Source organism: Leuciscus leuciscus (genome assembly GCF_965113295.1).
Source record: "Leuciscus leuciscus genome assembly, chromosome: 5".
NCBI classification, from domain to species: Eukaryota; Metazoa; Chordata; class Actinopteri; order Cypriniformes; family Leuciscidae; genus Leuciscus; species Leuciscus leuciscus.
Window position 1 is genome coordinate 31,708,332 of NC_138729.1, and position 17,968 is coordinate 31,726,299.

General features: G+C 38.3%; 3 protein-coding genes across 4 annotated transcripts; 2 read left to right on the forward strand and 1 right to left on the reverse strand.

The window, feature by feature from the left end:
• Window positions 1-133: 133 nt before the first annotated feature.
• On the forward strand, window positions 134-3,442 carry rpl7a (ribosomal protein L7a; the record flags this gene model as incomplete). The annotated part of the gene is made up of 8 exons (XM_082169501.1): window positions 134-145; window positions 386-506; window positions 725-874; window positions 2,141-2,281; window positions 2,434-2,513; window positions 2,763-2,893; window positions 3,102-3,171; window positions 3,297-3,442. The coding sequence occupies 8 exons, from the start codon at window positions 134-136 to the stop codon at window positions 3,399-3,401; spliced, it is 810 nt and encodes a 269-aa protein (XP_082025627.1). The 3' UTR covers window positions 3,402-3,442.
• Window positions 3,443-4,427: 985 nt separating this feature from the next.
• Window positions 4,428-7,119, reverse strand: surf1 (SURF1 cytochrome c oxidase assembly factor). The gene is made up of 9 exons (XM_082169370.1): window positions 6,973-7,119; window positions 6,765-6,843; window positions 5,953-6,080; window positions 5,787-5,869; window positions 5,498-5,689; window positions 5,333-5,405; window positions 4,997-5,159; window positions 4,784-4,865; window positions 4,428-4,565 (listed from the first exon to the last, which is right to left on the reverse strand). Exons 1-9 carry the CDS (start codon window positions 7,033-7,035, stop codon window positions 4,499-4,501), a joined length of 930 nt encoding a protein of 309 aa, XP_082025496.1. The 5' UTR covers window positions 7,036-7,119; the 3' UTR covers window positions 4,428-4,498.
• Window positions 7,120-7,188: 69 nt separating this feature from the next.
• surf6 (surfeit 6) lies at window positions 7,189-17,830 on the forward strand. 2 transcript variants are annotated; one of them, XM_082169369.1, is made up of 5 exons: window positions 7,189-7,380; window positions 7,458-7,578; window positions 7,783-7,989; window positions 8,065-8,144; window positions 16,947-17,830. In XM_082169369.1, exons 2-5 carry the CDS (start codon window positions 7,485-7,487, stop codon window positions 17,658-17,660), a joined length of 1,095 nt encoding a protein of 364 aa, XP_082025495.1. In that variant the 5' UTR covers window positions 7,189-7,380; window positions 7,458-7,484; the 3' UTR covers window positions 17,661-17,830. The 2 variants fall into 2 exon arrangements, with proteins under 2 accessions (XP_082025495.1, XP_082025494.1); XM_082169368.1 differs by having other exon boundaries at window positions 7,480-7,578.
• The last annotated feature ends 138 nt before the right edge of the window (window positions 17,831-17,968 follow it).

The following is a 17,968-nucleotide window of genomic DNA, read 5'->3' on the forward strand; positions in this document are numbered from 1 at the left end:
TAGCGTATTCATTTGTAGGCCAAAAATGAATCGGATCGGCCCGCTGGTGTTTCTTAAACACATGCGTTGTTGAAGTTTACAGTATTACACGCCCGTTAGTTAATTAATAATTTGCCAATTATGATCAATGAAAATGCAGTGTTGGGTAAGCGTTTATATCTGCAATGCTAAATTGTGTGAGCAATTAAGTTGCTACAACGCATGTCACAACATTAGTTTTTTTTGGTTTGTTTTTTGGCTTTTGCAGTGATGACTTGAATTTCTTCACCTGAACATTGTGTAGAACTCATTTTTTTTAAACTGAGCAAGAGCTGTAAAATGCTGTTTCTGTTGAATGTTCTGCTGTTTGTGGACTCAAGTTAAGTAATGTTGTGTCTCTTCATAGCCTAAGGGGAAGAAGGCTAAGGGGAAGAAGGTGGCACCAGCCCCTTCAGTGGCCAAGAAGCATGAGGCCAAGAAAGTCGTGAACCCCCTGTTTGAGAAGAGGCCTAAGAACTTTGGCATTGGTGAGTAACAACTGGACCGCTGATGAGATTTGAGTCCACACAGTCGTTTGAAGTGTGAGACAGTCAAATAAGTGCAGATGATGTAAAGAATATTTGCTATCTTAACAGTAATGCTGACAATCTCCCACCAAGATCGCTGATGCACAAATGTCTGGATATCAATAGACAATTTGTTTTGCCATTTATTGCAAATGAAAGGCATATGCTTTAATCTTCAGGTCAGGACATCCAGCCGAAGCGTGATCTGACCCGATTTGTGAAATGGCCACGTTATGTCCGGCTACAGAGGCAGCGGGCTATTCTCTACAAGCGTCTGAAGGTTCCCCCTGCGATCAACCAGTTCACCCAGGCTCTGGACCGCCAGACTGGTGAGTCTCTTGACATTCTGATGCTGTATGTACAACAATGCATGTAGAGGCAGACAATTGTGGATTTTGCTGATACTATAACTTTAAAATGGAAAATGTGCTGGTAAGGTTAGTTTTTGATCTGTAATGTGAAGGAAAATTTCTGCTTAATGTAAAAGTGCTTTACTAGAAAATTAAACATGAATTAACCCTGATAATATAAATATTTCACAATATAATTAAAGGGATAGTTCACCCAAAAATGAAAATAGTCATTTACTTGCTCATGTCGTTCCAAACCTGTAAGATTTTCGTTTCTTTAAAACATAAATGAAGATCTTAATGAAATCTGAGAGATTTCTGTTCCTCCATTGACGGTCTATGCGATGACCACTTTCAAGCCTCAGAAAGGTAGTAAAGACATCATTAAATTAGTGTGCCTCCAATGGTTTAACCTCAATTTTATGAAGCAACGAGAGTCCTTTTGTTTGCGCAAAAAAGCACAATTCACTACTTTTACAAAATATTCTTCTCCTACACGTTCACAAGAGCACCACATGCATGTCGATGTGAGGGCAGATGTTGTGTGAACGCGCGTTGGAGATTAATATTTTGTAGATAGTGGTGTGAAAAAGGTTGGTTCAAACAGCACTCGCTTCGCTTAATAGAATTGAGGGAAAACCACTAAAATCACAAGGATTAGGCCTACTTCAATGTCTTTATAGCCTTTCTGGGACTGGAAAGTAGTTGTATAGGCTGTCAATGGCGGGACAGAACAATCTCAGATTTCATTAAAAAGATCTTAATTTGTGTTCTGAAGATGTACGAAAGTCTTACAGGTTTGGAACGACAAGAGGGTGAGTATCACTGACTTTTTATTTGTTGAACTATCCATTTTAATGTAACTTTCAAGTCTCATTGTATATTAGGGAATTAAATAAAAAATTAACAAAAAACCAATAGTTCCACCAGTTAATCAGTAAAAACATTGATTGGCCTCTAAATGTTTTATTAGACTTGGGGCATTTGACTTTTTGTGCATGTGCAGATGATGTGAAGAATATTTGCTATCTGAAAAGTTGATGACAGTTTCCACCAAGATCACTGATGCACTGTATGTTATATAATGCTGCCTAGGAATTGTACTTTAAAAATTAGTGTTGGCTTAAGTTTGTCCTAAATTGTAAGCTTAAAGGGACCTGGCATTGATGCAAGAATTATGATTGCTGAAAAACTAAACTGGCTTTTACATTACACTTAAAATTGTTTAAATGTAACTTTCTGTAGCTACCCAGCTGTTCAAGCTGGCCCACAAGTACAGGCCAGAGACCAAGCAGGAGAAGAAACAGAGACTGCTGGCTCGTGCTGAACAGAAGGCAGCTGGAAAGGGAGACGTGCCCACTAAGAGGCCACCAGTCCTCCGTGCAGGTGGGTCTTTTGAAGTGTCTTTTCCCATGTACAAATGAGTTTGTCATTTGTACATGGCATCCATCAGTTGTTCTCAACCTTTTTGACTTCAAGGCCTCCCTTTGTCCAGTGCTATAATATATATATTTTTAATTTGTCTCGTTATTTCTCAGGTGTGAACACAGTGACCACACTAGTGGAGAGCAAGAAGGCACAGCTGGTCGTTATTGCACACGATGTGGATCCCATTGAGGTGTGTTTCTCTTTCTTTTTGTACAGAATGGACATGGTCAAATTCTTGTGGTTGTCTGCAATGATGTTCTTGAATTTCTTCACCTGAATACAAAATGAAGATTAAAAACACGAGCTTTTTAACCCTGAGCAACAACCACTCAATGTCTCTCAGGAGCATTTCTGTTACAATTTGTTTTGGCTTCTGGCTTGGTTTTGTATATGTGGGGGTTGTTGTCGATTCTTAATTGGTTTAATTTGTCATCTGTAGCTGGTGGTGTTCTTGCCTGCTCTGTGCCGTAAGATGGGTGTCCCATACTGCATTGTCAAGGGCAAGGCCAGACTGGGCAGACTTGTGCACAGAAAAACCTGCACTTCTGTTGCCTTCACACAGACAAACCCGTGAGTAACGCACACATTCATGTTTCACTTTCCTGTGCTGCACATCCTATGGCTATGATGTCTGAATTTCTTCAACTGAACAACCATGTGGTTTCAAAGAGCTTTTTAACCCTGAGCAAAAGGTTTTGCAGTTTCACACTAATTTGGGCATTATGGGACAAGACCTTTGTGGTTAATGTTGTTTCTGTCCTTCTCTCCCACTCTTTAGTGAAGACAAAGCAGCTCTTGCTAAACTGGTGGAAGCTATCAAGACCAACTACAATGACAGATACGAGGAGGTTAGTTTGTTTCCTGCTGTGGTTGCAATTGCTGAAACTAATGCACTACAATTTTATTATTTTCAAATTAACTTTGGATAACCAAATTGCCTAATTTCTTTCTCCCGTTTCAATTCTCTCTTCAGATCCGTCGTCACTGGGGAGGCAATGTCCTGGGTTCCAAATCAACTGCTCGCATTGCTAAAATCGAGAAGGCAAAGGCCAAGGAGCTGGCTACTAAACTGGGTTGAGTTCCCATATTGTTTAATAAATAAAAATGTTCACACAAGTATCTCGAGTTTGACTTGTTCTTTTTAAACTTTCAATATTTTGTTTTTTATATCTTTGTCAATACATTCAACTGAATGATTTCAGTTATGATTTATACACTTTTATAACCTTTATACAAATCTCTAAAAATGTTTTATTTAAATTAAACCAACTTATAGAGCTGGGTTTCAACCATAGACTGTAAAAAAAAAAACAGGTTTCAATACTCAAGGGCATCCCATTAATGTCCATAAATAACACTTTGGTGCTCTTTGATCATTTGTCTGAATTTTTACTTATCAGAATGGTACAAAACTTGATAAAGGTTATATGAACACAAATCATGGACATGATTCAAAGGTTTTGAAAGTCACTAGTACTGCATTGGAAATAAATGGGAATCTAATTTCATAGTGGAAGCTTTTGGTACATCAGAGATCAAGCTCATTTGATTTAGGGTTTAGATTTATGGCTTTTTATGCAGTTTGAATAAAGTGTTTTGGATGGTATATTTCATAAAATATGAAAATAGTATTGTGAATTTTACATAAATGTAAAATTATATAACCTTAAGTTCACTTTTAAAAAAAATCACTTCAGGAATATTCTGCCAAGTGTCATTTTTAAAAATACTCTTTTTTTTTTTTTTATTTTTTTTTTTTTACTTAAGTCTATGCTCCAAAGCATTTAAAATTCATAAAAGTTCAAGCAATTTCAGGCTCAGTGAATACATTGATTATAACTGCTGCAGAAATATAATTGTGCACAGTAAAATCCCCTAAACATACGTTTACGTTTCATTAAAACGTTTCATTAAAAAAATTATAAAATTTCAGTTTACAGAATTGTTATCCTGTTGCCTCTTTTGAAGTTTGCTGAGGCCCCCTAGTTGAGAACCACTGCTTTAGAAGATTATTCCCCTTTATAACCTTTATATCATAGCATGAAGGTTTCTTTAACTAATTCATTATTTTATCATACAACAGATCCACATATTTATAACAGTATTGGGTTCAACATTAAAAGAGCTTTATTATTCTACAGTGAATATTCCACAAGGGCAAAGTTCTGACATTTTTTATAAAGCAATACGCTTGATGAATTTTGCATACCACATGTAGGAAGTGGCAGCACACAGTCCATACCTAAAAAAAAAAAAAAAAAAAAATATTAAGTTGTTAACAATAAAAAAACGGTTAACCTCAATCAAATAGTTCCTAAATAATTTTAAAGCAATTTTGTTTCTTTTTCAAGGGTAATGCATGAGGACTTCACTAAAAATAACTGTCCATTTAGCAATCCAGACAATTAAGGCATGTTTTGAGGTATGACAATGAAGGAGTAAAAATGTGTTTTAACAAACCATGTGATGACATATTGCATGTGTTCATTTCTCAACGCCACTCTTGTCTGCCCTCCTATTGGCCCACCAGGTATTGTGCACTCTGAATGAAAGAATAGAAAAAGATTTTAACTGACTTACATTCATTACAATTGATGTGATCACTGGGCAAAACGTTTTATGGGTTTATACTAAATATTCACCAAAAGTTGGTATATTAAGAGCAGCTCTAACCAAACACAGAATCAATGAAGATCTCCTCAGCACCAGTGACATTTGCCATGGCCTCCAGATCCCGATAGTGCCAACTATTTGCCTTCACATTGTTTTGAGGGACAAATGGTTTCCGCTGCTCAGTTAAACGCACCACGCCAACAAGATCCACATCCTCAGTCACCTTTTAGAAAATATAAACAACCTCAAAAATTATTTAACATGTAGAAAGATTAAGATAATGTAATAAAAAAAACTAAAGTCTCAGAGAAAAATTAATCCAGTAAGACCCTGATGTGAGTTGATAATGTTTATGCATGGATTTGATTCAGTAGAGATTAATGAAGACATTATTACCTGTCCCTTCATCCTGGTTTCTGGTCTGATCTTAGCTTTGGGTACATAACCTCTGTTCACCAAGATAGTGATCCTAAAAATTGATCCAGAAAGTTGTTATGCCCATATTAGAGTGCAAGGCAAGTGTACATAATTCAGTGGAATCTAAATGTATTGTGTTTTTACCCCAGATCAGTGCAGTAGAATGGAGTAATGACATTAGCTCCGCTCTCAGCGCTGGAGGAAATCCTGCCTGCCTCACGGGCCTCTCTCTCAGGGTCCACAGGGGAGCGGGGCAGGACATACAGCTCTTTTGAGTGATCAAAACGCCCACGCACCTTCACTCGCCTGTACTCCAGCTGTTTGATTTCCAGAGAACTGACACACACAGATTGCATTACCACTTCATCACAACGTCTAAGCTTAATAACACTGGAGAGTATGGCACTCAGATGTGGAGAAGGCACAGACTCACTCTATGGGCAGCGGGATAGGCTCTGAAGTCGTCAGGCTCTGAAGATCACGGATCAGCTCCAACTTCCACTCTCTGCGTTTTAACTACAAAATCAAAAGCTAATTGCAGTTTTAGCTATGATTTTATTTTGATTTTTTACAGATAAACAACACCCTCATGCACGTACCTGCCATGTTCCAAGGCCAAAGGTGGTGGCAGGTATTAACAAGAGTAACCACTTCAGGAAGGAGTCTTCTCCTTTCTCTGTTCCCGCAACAGTGGAACTTTTGCGCTTAATAAACCTGGATAGGTTACCTATAAAAAAAAATAATAATAATGTAAACGTTTTTTTTCAAGCATAATGTCTGAAAGAAAGACAGCTATATTTTAGTCTCTAGCCTAGCTTATTAGAAACTCACTCTAACTGTTAACCTTTTTTATTTTACACAACCATTCAAAAGTTTGGGGTTCAACAGAAATTAACACTTTTATTCAGTCGGTGTATGAATGAGTGAGTAGATGGGTGAATGTGAGGCTATGTAAAGCGCTTTGGTGGCCATAGGTCTATGAAAGCGCTATATAAATGCAGTCCATTTACCATTCAGCAAGGAGGCATTAAATTGATCAAAAGAGACAAAGTATACTTTTACTATGTTTTTAAAAATATATATATTTCAAATAAATTTTGTTCTTTCAGTTTCCACAAACAGCACAATAGTAAAAGAAAAAATATATATATATATATATATATATATATATATATATATATATATATATATATATATATATCATTATTAATAAGAAATGTTTCTTGAGCTGCAAATCAGCATATTAGAATGATTTCTGAAGGATCATGTGACTCTGAAGACTGGAATAATGATGCTATATTTTAAATAAATTCCAATAGAACACAGTTATTCAAAATTGTGCCGAACACAAAGTTTTAAACGGTAATATAGTTAGTCTATTGAGAATTAAGAATTTAGTAAAGAGAATTACACCGGAGCACTGGGGCATCCTGCCGTCTGAATAAACCCTGTCGCGTCACAAACAGCGTCCTCTTGGGTGAGATGAGAATCTGAGAAAAGAACAAATGAACTACACTTTAACTGTCAAGAATAAATGACAAACATTTTGATAGTAAATAAACATTATTTTAATGGAAATCTGCTTTATGAGGTGGGGTAAAAAATGAAAATGAACTTACACTTCCTCGAATGATCTTAAATGTATTATGAGAGAACATCAGCATTAATCTAAAACTGCTCATGATAGCTGGGATTGTTGTAACCTAAACAGCATCTGTCAGGTCGACTACATAACATGGCTTGTGCTTTCAGGGGAATGCTTTCAGTGTAACCATTTCCGGGGATTCTGAACCATCATGCGCATGCGCAAAATCAAAAACACGTGCGGCATGTTTCTGAGTACACATTTGGTGAAGTTATTAGGGCTGTCGCATTCAGTCCACATTTGAAGGCTTTTATCCGATTCAGTGTGTAATTTCTAGGGAGGTAAAATGCCTTTATATTTATTCTCCAGTTGATGTAACACAGTTAAAACATCACAGAACGAAGTTGTGCGGTGAAATTTCGACGTTTTTTTATTGTGCGAGGTAAATATTTCGAACAAGTTAAACGCATAATGATACGCTTACTACATTTATTAATTGATGTATTTGTTATTTATTAGTTTGTTTGTGTGTTTGTAATAGGAATCATGGCCAGCCTTGCTGCGAAGTATGATTACCTGGAGAAGTTGACACGTAAAATATGTGTGTCTCAGAACAAGGAGCCAAAGAAAAGACCCTATGGTAATGTTCTGCATTGGTAATTGCACATTAATGAATTATTAATATTGAATAGTTACCTGCAGCAGTGGTGAAATTGTTATTGTTGGTTTATTTATTTATTCATTCATACAAAGTTTTAATTTTCAAGTCAGCCATTGGAAGAAGCATAAAATAACATTTTTGTTAATAATTATAATTAATAAAGTTGTATTAATCCCCTTTTAGTTCCATTCCAAGGCAGTGTGGTTAAAGATGGTGCGCCTCCAAAGAAGAAAAAGAACAAGCAAAAGCCAACAAAAGGAGATAATATGAATGCAAGCAAAAATAAACCAGTTTCAAAGAGCACTCAGCCTGCAATACCTCCAGCAGTACCTCCAGCTCAGAGACAAAATGTTCAGAATGGGATTTCAGAGACACAAAAGAAGACTGAGGGTAAAAAAGCAGTTTGTAAAGAGAGAATATTAGTTCATTCAGAATGCTTTATTTGAACTGATTCATCCCTGTTAGGTGGAACATCCCAGGAATTTAATGCTGTAGACATTCTTCGTCAGAGGCTCCACCAGAAGATTGAGGAGTCTCGTGGACAGGTACATGCTCCAGTTGGACTAAAAGATTAAAATGGAAGAAAATGCCATGTCTGTCAGAGGGATATTAAGTGTTAAAATGCTGAATCTCTTTACTTAAGAGCATTATCTTTTCTACGGGTCAGAGAAATTGCGTAAATTGTTCATAAAAGCTACATGATGTTTTTCTTAAAAAATAACATGATAAATAGTACTTGAATTATTAAATAAAAAAAAGTATTACATGAATAAAATTAAAGCTGCAAGCAGCGATGAAAGGGCCCTCGCACCCGTGCCATCGTCACTCGTTGGCTTTAGGAAGACAGAGCATGGTTGGGCAATGTGCATTTAAGGAGGTATACAGTATATAGTAGTTGCTAGCATGTTTAGTATGTTTTTAGCATGCTTAGTACACAATAGGTATGTGGTTAGTACTGCATTACTGTGTTAACCAGTTCAGTTTCTGTTGGCAGTAGGTGGGGTTATATATCTAAATATTGCTTTGTAGATGTGTTCAGTGCAGGACTTTTATCAAGTATGTGAAGTTTGGGGCAGATTGGATATTGTATGTTTGAGTTACAGCAAATTCATATTTAATTGTAGTAATAGTATGGTTTAGTACTTATAGTGTTTACTAGTATGTTTTAGCATGTTTCTAGTATGTTGGTAGGATGTTAAGCACCTACTGGCATTTTTTTTATATGTTATTAGGAGTCCACAACAGTGTTTAACATGTCACTTCCTGTTGCCAGCAGGTGGCGCTTTGACTGTAACTGAATATGAGCATTGTCATGTGTTCAAGACAGAACGCTTATCAAAAGTGTGAAGTTTGGCGCAGATTGGACATTGCCTTCTTGAGTAACAACAACATCCTGTTTCATTATATTAGCATGCTTTAGCACTTAGCTTAGTATTGCTAGCATGTTTTAACATGTTTCTAGCATGTTTAGAAGTCAATGGTATTTTTAACATGTTGCTAGAACGGCATCAACGTGTTAAACATGACACTTCCTGTTACCAGTAGGTGGCGCTATTACTATAACTGAATATTCTCATGTAGATGTGTTCAGGCCATGACTCTTATCAAACGTGTGAAGTTTGGGGCAGACTGGACATTCCGTGCCTGTGTTACAGCAAATTCCTATTTAATTGCAGTATTAGCATGCTTTAGCACTAAGCTAAGTGTTTGCTAGCATGTTTTAACATGTTTCTAGTATGTTGTTAGCATGTTTAGCACATGCTGGAACTTTTTTATATGTTATTAGGAGTCCACAACAGTGTTTAACATGTCACTTCCTGTTGCCAGCAGGTGGCGCTATGACTGTAACTGAATATGAGCATGGTCATGTGTTCAGGACAGAACGCTTATCAAAAGAGTGAAGTTTGGCGCAGATTGGACATTGCCTTCTTGAGTAACAACAACATCCTGTTTCATTGAATTAACATGCTTTAGCACTTAGCTAAGTTTTGCTAGCATGTTTTAACATGTTTCTAGCATGTTTAGAAGTCAATGGCATTTTTAACATGTTGCTAGAACGGCATCAACGTGTTAAACATGACACTTCCTGTTACCAGTAGGTGGCGCTATTACTATAACTGAATATTCTCATGTAGATGTGTTCAGGCCATGACTCTTATCAAACGTGTGACGTTTGGGGCAGACTGGACATTCCGTGCCTGTGTTTCAGCAAATTCCTATTTAATTGCAGTATTAGCATGCTTTAGCACTAAGCTAAGTGTTTGCTAGCATGTTTTAACATGTTTCTAGTATGTTGTTAGCATGTTTAGCACATGCTGGAACTTTTTTATATGTTATTAGGAGTCCACAACAGTGTTTAACATGTCACTTCCTGTTGCCAGCAGGTGGCGCTATGACTGTAACTGAATATGAGCATGGTCATGTGTTCAGGACAGAACGCTTATCAAAAGTGTGAAGTTTGGCGCAGATTGGACATTGCCTTCTTGAATAACAACAACATCCTGTTTCATTGAATTAACATGCTTTAGCACTTAGCTAAGTTTTGCTAGCATGTTTTAACATGTTTCTAGCATGTTTAGAAGTCAATGGCATTTTTAACATGTTGCTAGAACGGCATCAACGTGTTAAACATGACACTTCCTGTTACCAGTAGGTGGCGCTATTACTATAACTGAATATTCTCATGTAGATGTGTTCAGGCCATGACTCTTATCAAACGTGTGACGTTTGGGGCAGATTGGACATTCCGTGCCTGAGTTACAGCAAATTCCTATTTAATTGCAGTAATAGCATGCTTTAGCAATTAGCTAAGTGTTTGCTAGCATGTTTTAACATGTGTCTAGTATGTTGTTAGCATGCTTAGCACTTGCTGGCACTTTTTTATATGTTATCAGGAGTTCACAACAGTGTTAAACATGTCACTTCCTGTTGCCAGCAGGTGGCGCTATGACTGTAACTGAATATGAGCATGGTCATGTGTTCAGGACAGAACGCTTATCAAACGTGTGAAGTTTGGCGCAGATTGGACATTCCATGCCTGAGTTTCAGCAACTTCCTGTTTCATGGCGAAACATCGAAATTTGTCAGGCCGCCGAGGACCCGCCCTTCGACGAAAACTCAAGATCTTCGCAATTTAACGTCGCAAAGGCCTTAAGATTACACTCACCAAATTTGAAGATGATCAGATTAAAACTGTAGGAGGAGTTCGTTAAAGTACGAGGCATGAAAATGGCAAAAACTGCACAAAAATCTGAGAGGAAGTTGAAAATGGCTGACTTCCTGTTGTGTTTAGGGCTACGCTCCAAGAGACTTTTTTGTAGGTATTAGGTCCTTACATGTATGTACCGAATTTCATAAACGTACGTGGAACATAGCGGGAGGCGCACTCCGTTGAACTTTTATAGGTGGCGCTATCGAGCCATTTTGCCCCGCCCAATTCTGAAACCTATATCAGATGTAAATTTTCGCCAGTTCTGACGCGTGTGCAAAGTTTCGTGAGTTTTCGAGCATGTTTAGGCCCTCAAAAATGTGATTAAATGCGGAGAAGAATAATAATAATTAAAGCTGCAAGCAGCGATGAAAGGGCCCTCGCACCCGTGCCATCGTCACTCGTTGGCTTTAGGAAGACAGAGCATGGTTGGGCAATGTGCATTTAAGGAGGTATACAGTATATAGTAGTTGCTAGCATGTTTAGTATGTTTTTAGCATGCTTAGTACACAATAGGTATGTGGTTAGTACTGCATTACTGTGTTAACCAGTTCAGTTTCTGTTGGCAGTAGGTGGGGTTATATATCTAAATATTGCTTTGTAGATGTGTTCAGTGCAGGACTTTTATCAAGTATGTGAAGTTTGGGGCAGATTGGATATTGTATGTTTGAGTTACAGCAAATTCATATTTAATTGTAGTAATAGTATGGTTTAGTACTTATAGTGTTTACTAGTATGTTTTAGCATGTTTCTAGTATGTTGGTAGGATGTTAAGCACCTACTGGCATTTTTTTTATATGTTATTAGGAGTCCACAACAGTGTTTAACATGTCACTTCCTGTTGCCAGCAGGTGGCGCTTTGACTGTAACTGAATATGAGCATTGTCATGTGTTCAAGACAGAACGCTTATCAAAAGTGTGAAGTTTGGCGCAGATTGGACATTGCCTTCTTGAGTAACAACAACATCCTGTTTCATTATATTAGCATGCTTTAGCACTTAGCTTAGTATTGCTAGCATGTTTTAACATGTTTCTAGCATGTTTAGAAGTCAATGGTATTTTTAACATGTTGCTAGAACGGCATCAACGTGTTAAACATGACACTTCCTGTTACCAGTAGGTGGCGCTATTACTATAACTGAATATTCTCATGTAGATGTGTTCAGGCCATGACTCTTATCAAACGTGTGAAGTTTGGGGCAGACTGGACATTCCGTGCCTGTGTTACAGCAAATTCCTATTTAATTGCAGTATTAGCATGCTTTAGCACTAAGCTAAGTGTTTGCTAGCATGTTTTAACATGTTTCTAGTATGTTGTTAGCATGTTTAGCACATGCTGGAACTTTTTTATATGTTATTAGGAGTCCACAACAGTGTTTAACATGTCACTTCCTGTTGCCAGCAGGTGGCGCTATGACTGTAACTGAATATGAGCATGGTCATGTGTTCAGGACAGAACGCTTATCAAAAGAGTGAAGTTTGGCGCAGATTGGACATTGCCTTCTTGAGTAACAACAACATCCTGTTTCATTGAATTAACATGCTTTAGCACTTAGCTAAGTTTTGCTAGCATGTTTTAACATGTTTCTAGCATGTTTAGAAGTCAATGGCATTTTTAACATGTTGCTAGAACGGCATCAACGTGTTAAACATGACACTTCCTGTTACCAGTAGGTGGCGCTATTACTATAACTGAATATTCTCATGTAGATGTGTTCAGGCCATGACTCTTATCAAACGTGTGACGTTTGGGGCAGACTGGACATTCCGTGCCTGTGTTTCAGCAAATTCCTATTTAATTGCAGTATTAGCATGCTTTAGCACTAAGCTAAGTGTTTGCTAGCATGTTTTAACATGTTTCTAGTATGTTGTTAGCATGTTTAGCACATGCTGGAACTTTTTTATATGTTATTAGGAGTCCACAACAGTGTTTAACATGTCACTTCCTGTTGCCAGCAGGTGGCGCTATGACTGTAACTGAATATGAGCATGGTCATGTGTTCAGGACAGAACGCTTATCAAAAGTGTGAAGTTTGGCGCAGATTGGACATTGCCTTCTTGAATAACAACAACATCCTGTTTCATTGAATTAACATGCTTTAGCACTTAGCTAAGTTTTGCTAGCATGTTTTAACATGTTTCTAGCATGTTTAGAAGTCAATGGCATTTTTAACATGTTGCTAGAACGGCATCAACGTGTTAAACATGACACTTCCTGTTACCAGTAGGTGGCGCTATTACTATAACTGAATATTCTCATGTAGATGTGTTCAGGCCATGACTCTTATCAAACGTGTGACGTTTGGGGCAGATTGGACATTCCGTGCCTGAGTTACAGCAAATTCCTATTTAATTGCAGTAATAGCATGCTTTAGCAATTAGCTAAGTGTTTGCTAGCATGTTTTAACATGTGTCTAGTATGTTGTTAGCATGCTTAGCACTTGCTGGCACTTTTTTATATGTTATCAGGAGTTCACAACAGTGTTAAACATGTCACTTCCTGTTGCCAGCAGGTGGCGCTATGACTGTAACTGAATATGAGCATGGTCATGTGTTCAGGACAGAACGCTTATCAAACGTGTGAAGTTTGGCGCAGATTGGACATTCCATGCCTGAGTTTCAGCAACTTCCTGTTTCATGGCGAAACATCGAAATTTGTCAGGCCGCCGAGGACCCGCCCTTCGACGAAAACTCAAGATCTTCGCAATTTAACGTCGCAAAGGCCTTAAGATTACACTCACCAAATTTGAAGATGATCAGATTAAAACTGTAGGAGGAGTTCGTTAAAGTACGAGGCATGAAAATGGCAAAAACTGCACAAAAATCTGAGAGGAAGTTGAAAATGGCTGACTTCCTGTTGTGTTTAGGGCTACGCTCCAAGAGACTTTTTTGTAGGTATTAGGTCCTTACATGTATGTACCGAATTTCATAAACGTACGTGGAACATAGCGGGAGGCGCACTCCGTTGAACTTTTATAGGTGGCGCTATCGAGCCATTTTGCCCCGCCCAATTCTGAAACCTATATCAGATGTAAATTTTCGCCAGTTCTGACGCGTGTGCAAAGTTTCGTGAGTTTTCGAGCATGTTTAGGCCCTCAAAAATGTGATTAAATGCGGAGAAGAATAATAATAATAAACAGAGCAATTCCAAGAGGGTCCTCACACCATCGGTGCTCGGGCCCTAATTAAAGCTGCAAGCAGCGATGAAAGGGCCCTCGCACCCGTGCCATCGTCACTCGTTGGCTTTAGGAAGACAGAGCATGGTTGGGCAATGTGCATTTAAGGAGGTATACAGTATATAGTAGTTGCTAGCATGTTTAGTATGTTTTTAGCATGCTTAGTACACAATAGGTATGTGGTTAGTACTGCATTACTGTGTTAACCAGTTCAGTTTCTGTTGGCAGTAGGTGGGGTTATATATCTGAATATTGCTTTGTAGATGTGTTCAGTGCAGGACTTTTATCAAGTATGTGAAGTTTGGGGCAGATTGGATATTGTATGTTTGAGTTACAGCAAATTCATATTTAATTGTAGTAATAGTATGGTTTAGTACTTATAGTGTTTACTAGTATGTTTTAGCATGTTTCTAGTATGTTGGTAGGATGTTAAGCACCTACTGGCATTTTTTTTTATATGTTATTAGGAGTCCACAACAGTGTTTAACATGTCACTTCCTGTTGCCAGCAGGTGGCGCATTGACTGTAACTGAATATGAGCATTGTCATGTGTTCAAGACAGAACGCTTATCAAAAGTGTGAAGTTTGGCGCAGATTGGACATTGCCTTCTTGAGTAACAACAACATCCTGTTTCATTATATTAGCATGCTTTAGCACTTAGCTTAGTATTGCTAGCATGTTTTAACATGTTTCTAGCATGTTTAGAAGTCAATGGTATTTTTAACATGTTGCTAGAACGGCATCAACGTGTTAAACATGACACTTCCTGTTACCAGTAGGTGGCACTATTACTATAACTGAATATTCTCATGTAGATGTGTTCAGGCCATGACTCTTATCAAACGTGTGAAGTTTGGGGCAGACTGGACATTCCGTGCCTGTGTTACAGCAAATTCCTATTTAATTGCAGTATTAGCATGCTTTAGCACTAAGCTAAGTGTTTGCTAGCATTTTTTAACATGTTTCTAGTATGTTGTTAGCATGTTTAGCACATGCTGGAACTTTTTTATATGTTATTAGGAGTCCACAACAGTGTTTAACATGTCACTTCCTGTTGCCAGCAGGTGGCGCTATGACTGTAACTGAATATGAGCATGGTCATGTGTTCAGGACAGAACGCTTATCAAAAGAGTGAAGTTTGGCGCAGATTGGACATTGCCTTCTTGAGTAACAACAACATCCTGTTTCATTGAATTAACATGCTTTAGCACTTAGCTAAGTTTTGCTAGCATGTTTTAACATGTTTCTAGCATGTTTAGAAGTCAATGGCATTTTTAACATGTTGCTAGAACGGCATCAACGTGTTAAACATGACACTTCCTGTTACCAGTAGGTGGCGCTATTACTATAACTGAATATTCTCATGTAGATGTGTTCAGGCCATGACTCTTATCAAACGTGTGACGTTTGGGGCAGACTGGACATTCCGTGCCTGTGTTTCAGCAAATTCCTATTTAATTGCAGTATTAGCATGCTTAAGCACTAAGCTAAGTGTTTGCTAGCATGTTTTAACATGTTTCTAGTATGTTGTTAGCATGTTTAGCACATGCTGGAACTTTTTTATATGTTATTAGGAGTCCACAACAGTGTTTAACATGTCACTTCCTGTTGCCAGCAGGTGGCGCTATGACTGTAACTGAATATGAGCATGGTCATGTGTCCAGGACAGAACGCTTATCAAAAGTGTGAAGTTTGGCGCAGATTGGACATTGCCTTCTTGAGTAACAACAACATCCTGTTTCATTGAATTAGCATGCTTTAGCACTTAGCTAAGTATTGCTAGCATGTTTTAACATGTTTCTAGCATGTTTAGAAGTCAATGGCATTTTTAACATGTTGCTAGAATGGCATCAACGTGTTAAACATGACACTTCCTGTTACCAGTAGGTGGCGCTATTACTATAACTGAATATTCTCATGTAGATGTGTTCAGGACAGAACGATTATCAAAAGTGTGAAGTTTGGGGCAGATTGGACATTCCATGCCTGAGTTACAGCAAATTCCTATTTAATTGCAAAAATAGCATGCTTTAGCACTTAGCTAAGAGTTTGCTAGCATGTTTTAGCATGCTTCTAGTATGTTGTTAGCATGTTTAGCACTTGCTGGCACTTTTTTATATGTTATTAGGAGTCCATAACAGTGTTAAACATGTCACTTCCTGTTGCCAGCAGGTGGCGCTATGACTATAACTGAATATGAGCATGGTCATGTGTTCAGGACAGAACGCTTATCAAACGTGTGAAGTTCGGGGCAGATTGGACATTCCATGCCTGAGTTACAGCAACTTCCTGTTTCATGGCGAAACATCGAAATTTGTCAGGCCGCCGAGGACCCGCCCTTCGACGAAAACTCAAGATCTTCGCAATTTAACGTCGCAAAGGCCTTAAGATTACACTCACCAAATTTGAAGATGATCAGATTAAAACTGTAGGAGGAGTTCGTTAAAGTACGAGGCATGAAAATGGCAAAAACTGCACAAAAATCTGAGAGGAAGTTCAAAATGGCTGACTTCCTGTTGTGTTTAGGGCTATGCTCCAAGAGACTTTTTTGTAGGTATTAGGTGATTACATGTATGTACCGAATTTCGTGCACGTACGTGGAACGTTGCGGGAGGCGCACTCCGTTGAACTTTTATAGGTGGCGCTATCGAGCCATTTTGCCCCGTCCAATTCTGAAACCTATATCAGATGTAAATTTTCGCCAGTTCTGACGCGTGTGCAAAGTTTTGTGAGTTTTCGAGCATGTTTAGGCCCTCAAAAATGCAATTAAATGCGGAGAAGAATAATAATAATAAACAGAGCAATTCCAAGAGGGTCCTCACACCATCGGTGCTCGGGCCCTAATAAACAGAGCAATTCCAAGAGGGTCCTCACACCATCGGTGCTCGGGCCCTAATAAGAAATGTATTATATTACACATTTAGGAGATTTTAAGCCAAATATTTTTATGTGTTTTTTTCAGGGCACTCCTAAAGATCCTTCCTCTGTGGAGGTAAAGAAAAAACGAGAAAAACGAAAACAAGAAAGGGAACGTCGTAAGAGGAAAAGGAAAGAGTTTCGAATGAAAAAGTTAGCAGATGCCGCAGCATTACAGGCAGGAGAAGATGACAAAGAAACAGCAAAACCTCAAGTGCAAGTCACCTCAACATCGAGCGTGCCTGCCAAGACGGAGCAGAGCTTCATCGTCTTCAATAAGATGGATGTTGGAGAGGAATATGTGGACAAAGGAACAAAGCTGATCCTGAAAAAAAAACAAAGGAAAGTGAAAGGATTGCTGACTCCGCTCACTGGTAAGAACTACAAGCAGCTTTTAACACGCATTGAGGCGAGGAAAGATTACTTGGAGCAGCTTAGGGAGAAGGATGAAAGCAAAGCAGAAAAAGAGGAAGAGAAGATGAGGTGGACCAATGTTCTCTACAAAGCTGAAGGTATGAAGATCAAAGATAATGAGGAACTCTTGCACAAATCATTGAAGAAGAAGGAGAAAATGAAAACTCAGAAGAAAAAGAAGTGGACAAAGAGGAGCCAGCAAGTTGTGGAGAAGATGCAAAAGAGACAAGACAAGCGGAAAAGGAATATTAAGCAACGCAAGGATGCCAAGATAGAGAAGCGCAAACAGAGGGCAAGAAAAAAGGGTCGTGTCCTGCCTGGGGATCTCAAAAAGGTTGACTTATAGGCAGAAAGGGTGAAAGGCGGAATGGGGGGGGGAAGGGACTTTGCCTTGTGCTTTGAATTGAAAGAGACATAAATAATGTACTACTTTTTCACAAAATTTCAATGTGAAGAAATTGTTTGTTTCTGTTGTCACTTTTAAGATTTCATCTTTATAAAGAGAATTTGTGTCCATATTTTGTGTTTTTATTATTCTGCCAAGGTTGGAGATGTTTATCTACATTTGCATTTATTGATTTAGCAGACCCTTTTATCCAAAGTGACTACAGTAGAGGTACATAAGCAAATTGTCACAGAGCCAACACTATTCGT

Coding starts and splice junctions, on each gene's coding strand:
- surf1 (XM_082169370.1), bottom strand. CDS start 7,035: ATGAGCAGTTTTAGATTAATGCTGATGTTCTCTCATAATACATTTAAG. Junction 5,406..5,497: donor TTCTACTGCACTGATCTGGG/GTAAAAACACAA, acceptor ATCAATTTTTAG/GATCACTATCTTGGTGAACA. Junction 4,866..4,996: donor CTTCATTGATTCTGTGTTTG/GTTAGAGCTGCT, acceptor TCTTTCATTCAG/AGTGCACAATACCTGGTGGG.
- surf6 (XM_082169369.1), top strand. CDS start 7,485: ATGGCCAGCCTTGCTGCGAAGTATGATTACCTGGAGAAGTTGACACGT. Junction 7,579..7,782: donor GCCAAAGAAAAGACCCTATG/GTAATGTTCTGC, acceptor ATCCCCTTTTAG/TTCCATTCCAAGGCAGTGTG. Junction 8,145..16,946: donor TTGAGGAGTCTCGTGGACAG/GTACATGCTCCA, acceptor TGTTTTTTTCAG/GGCACTCCTAAAGATCCTTC.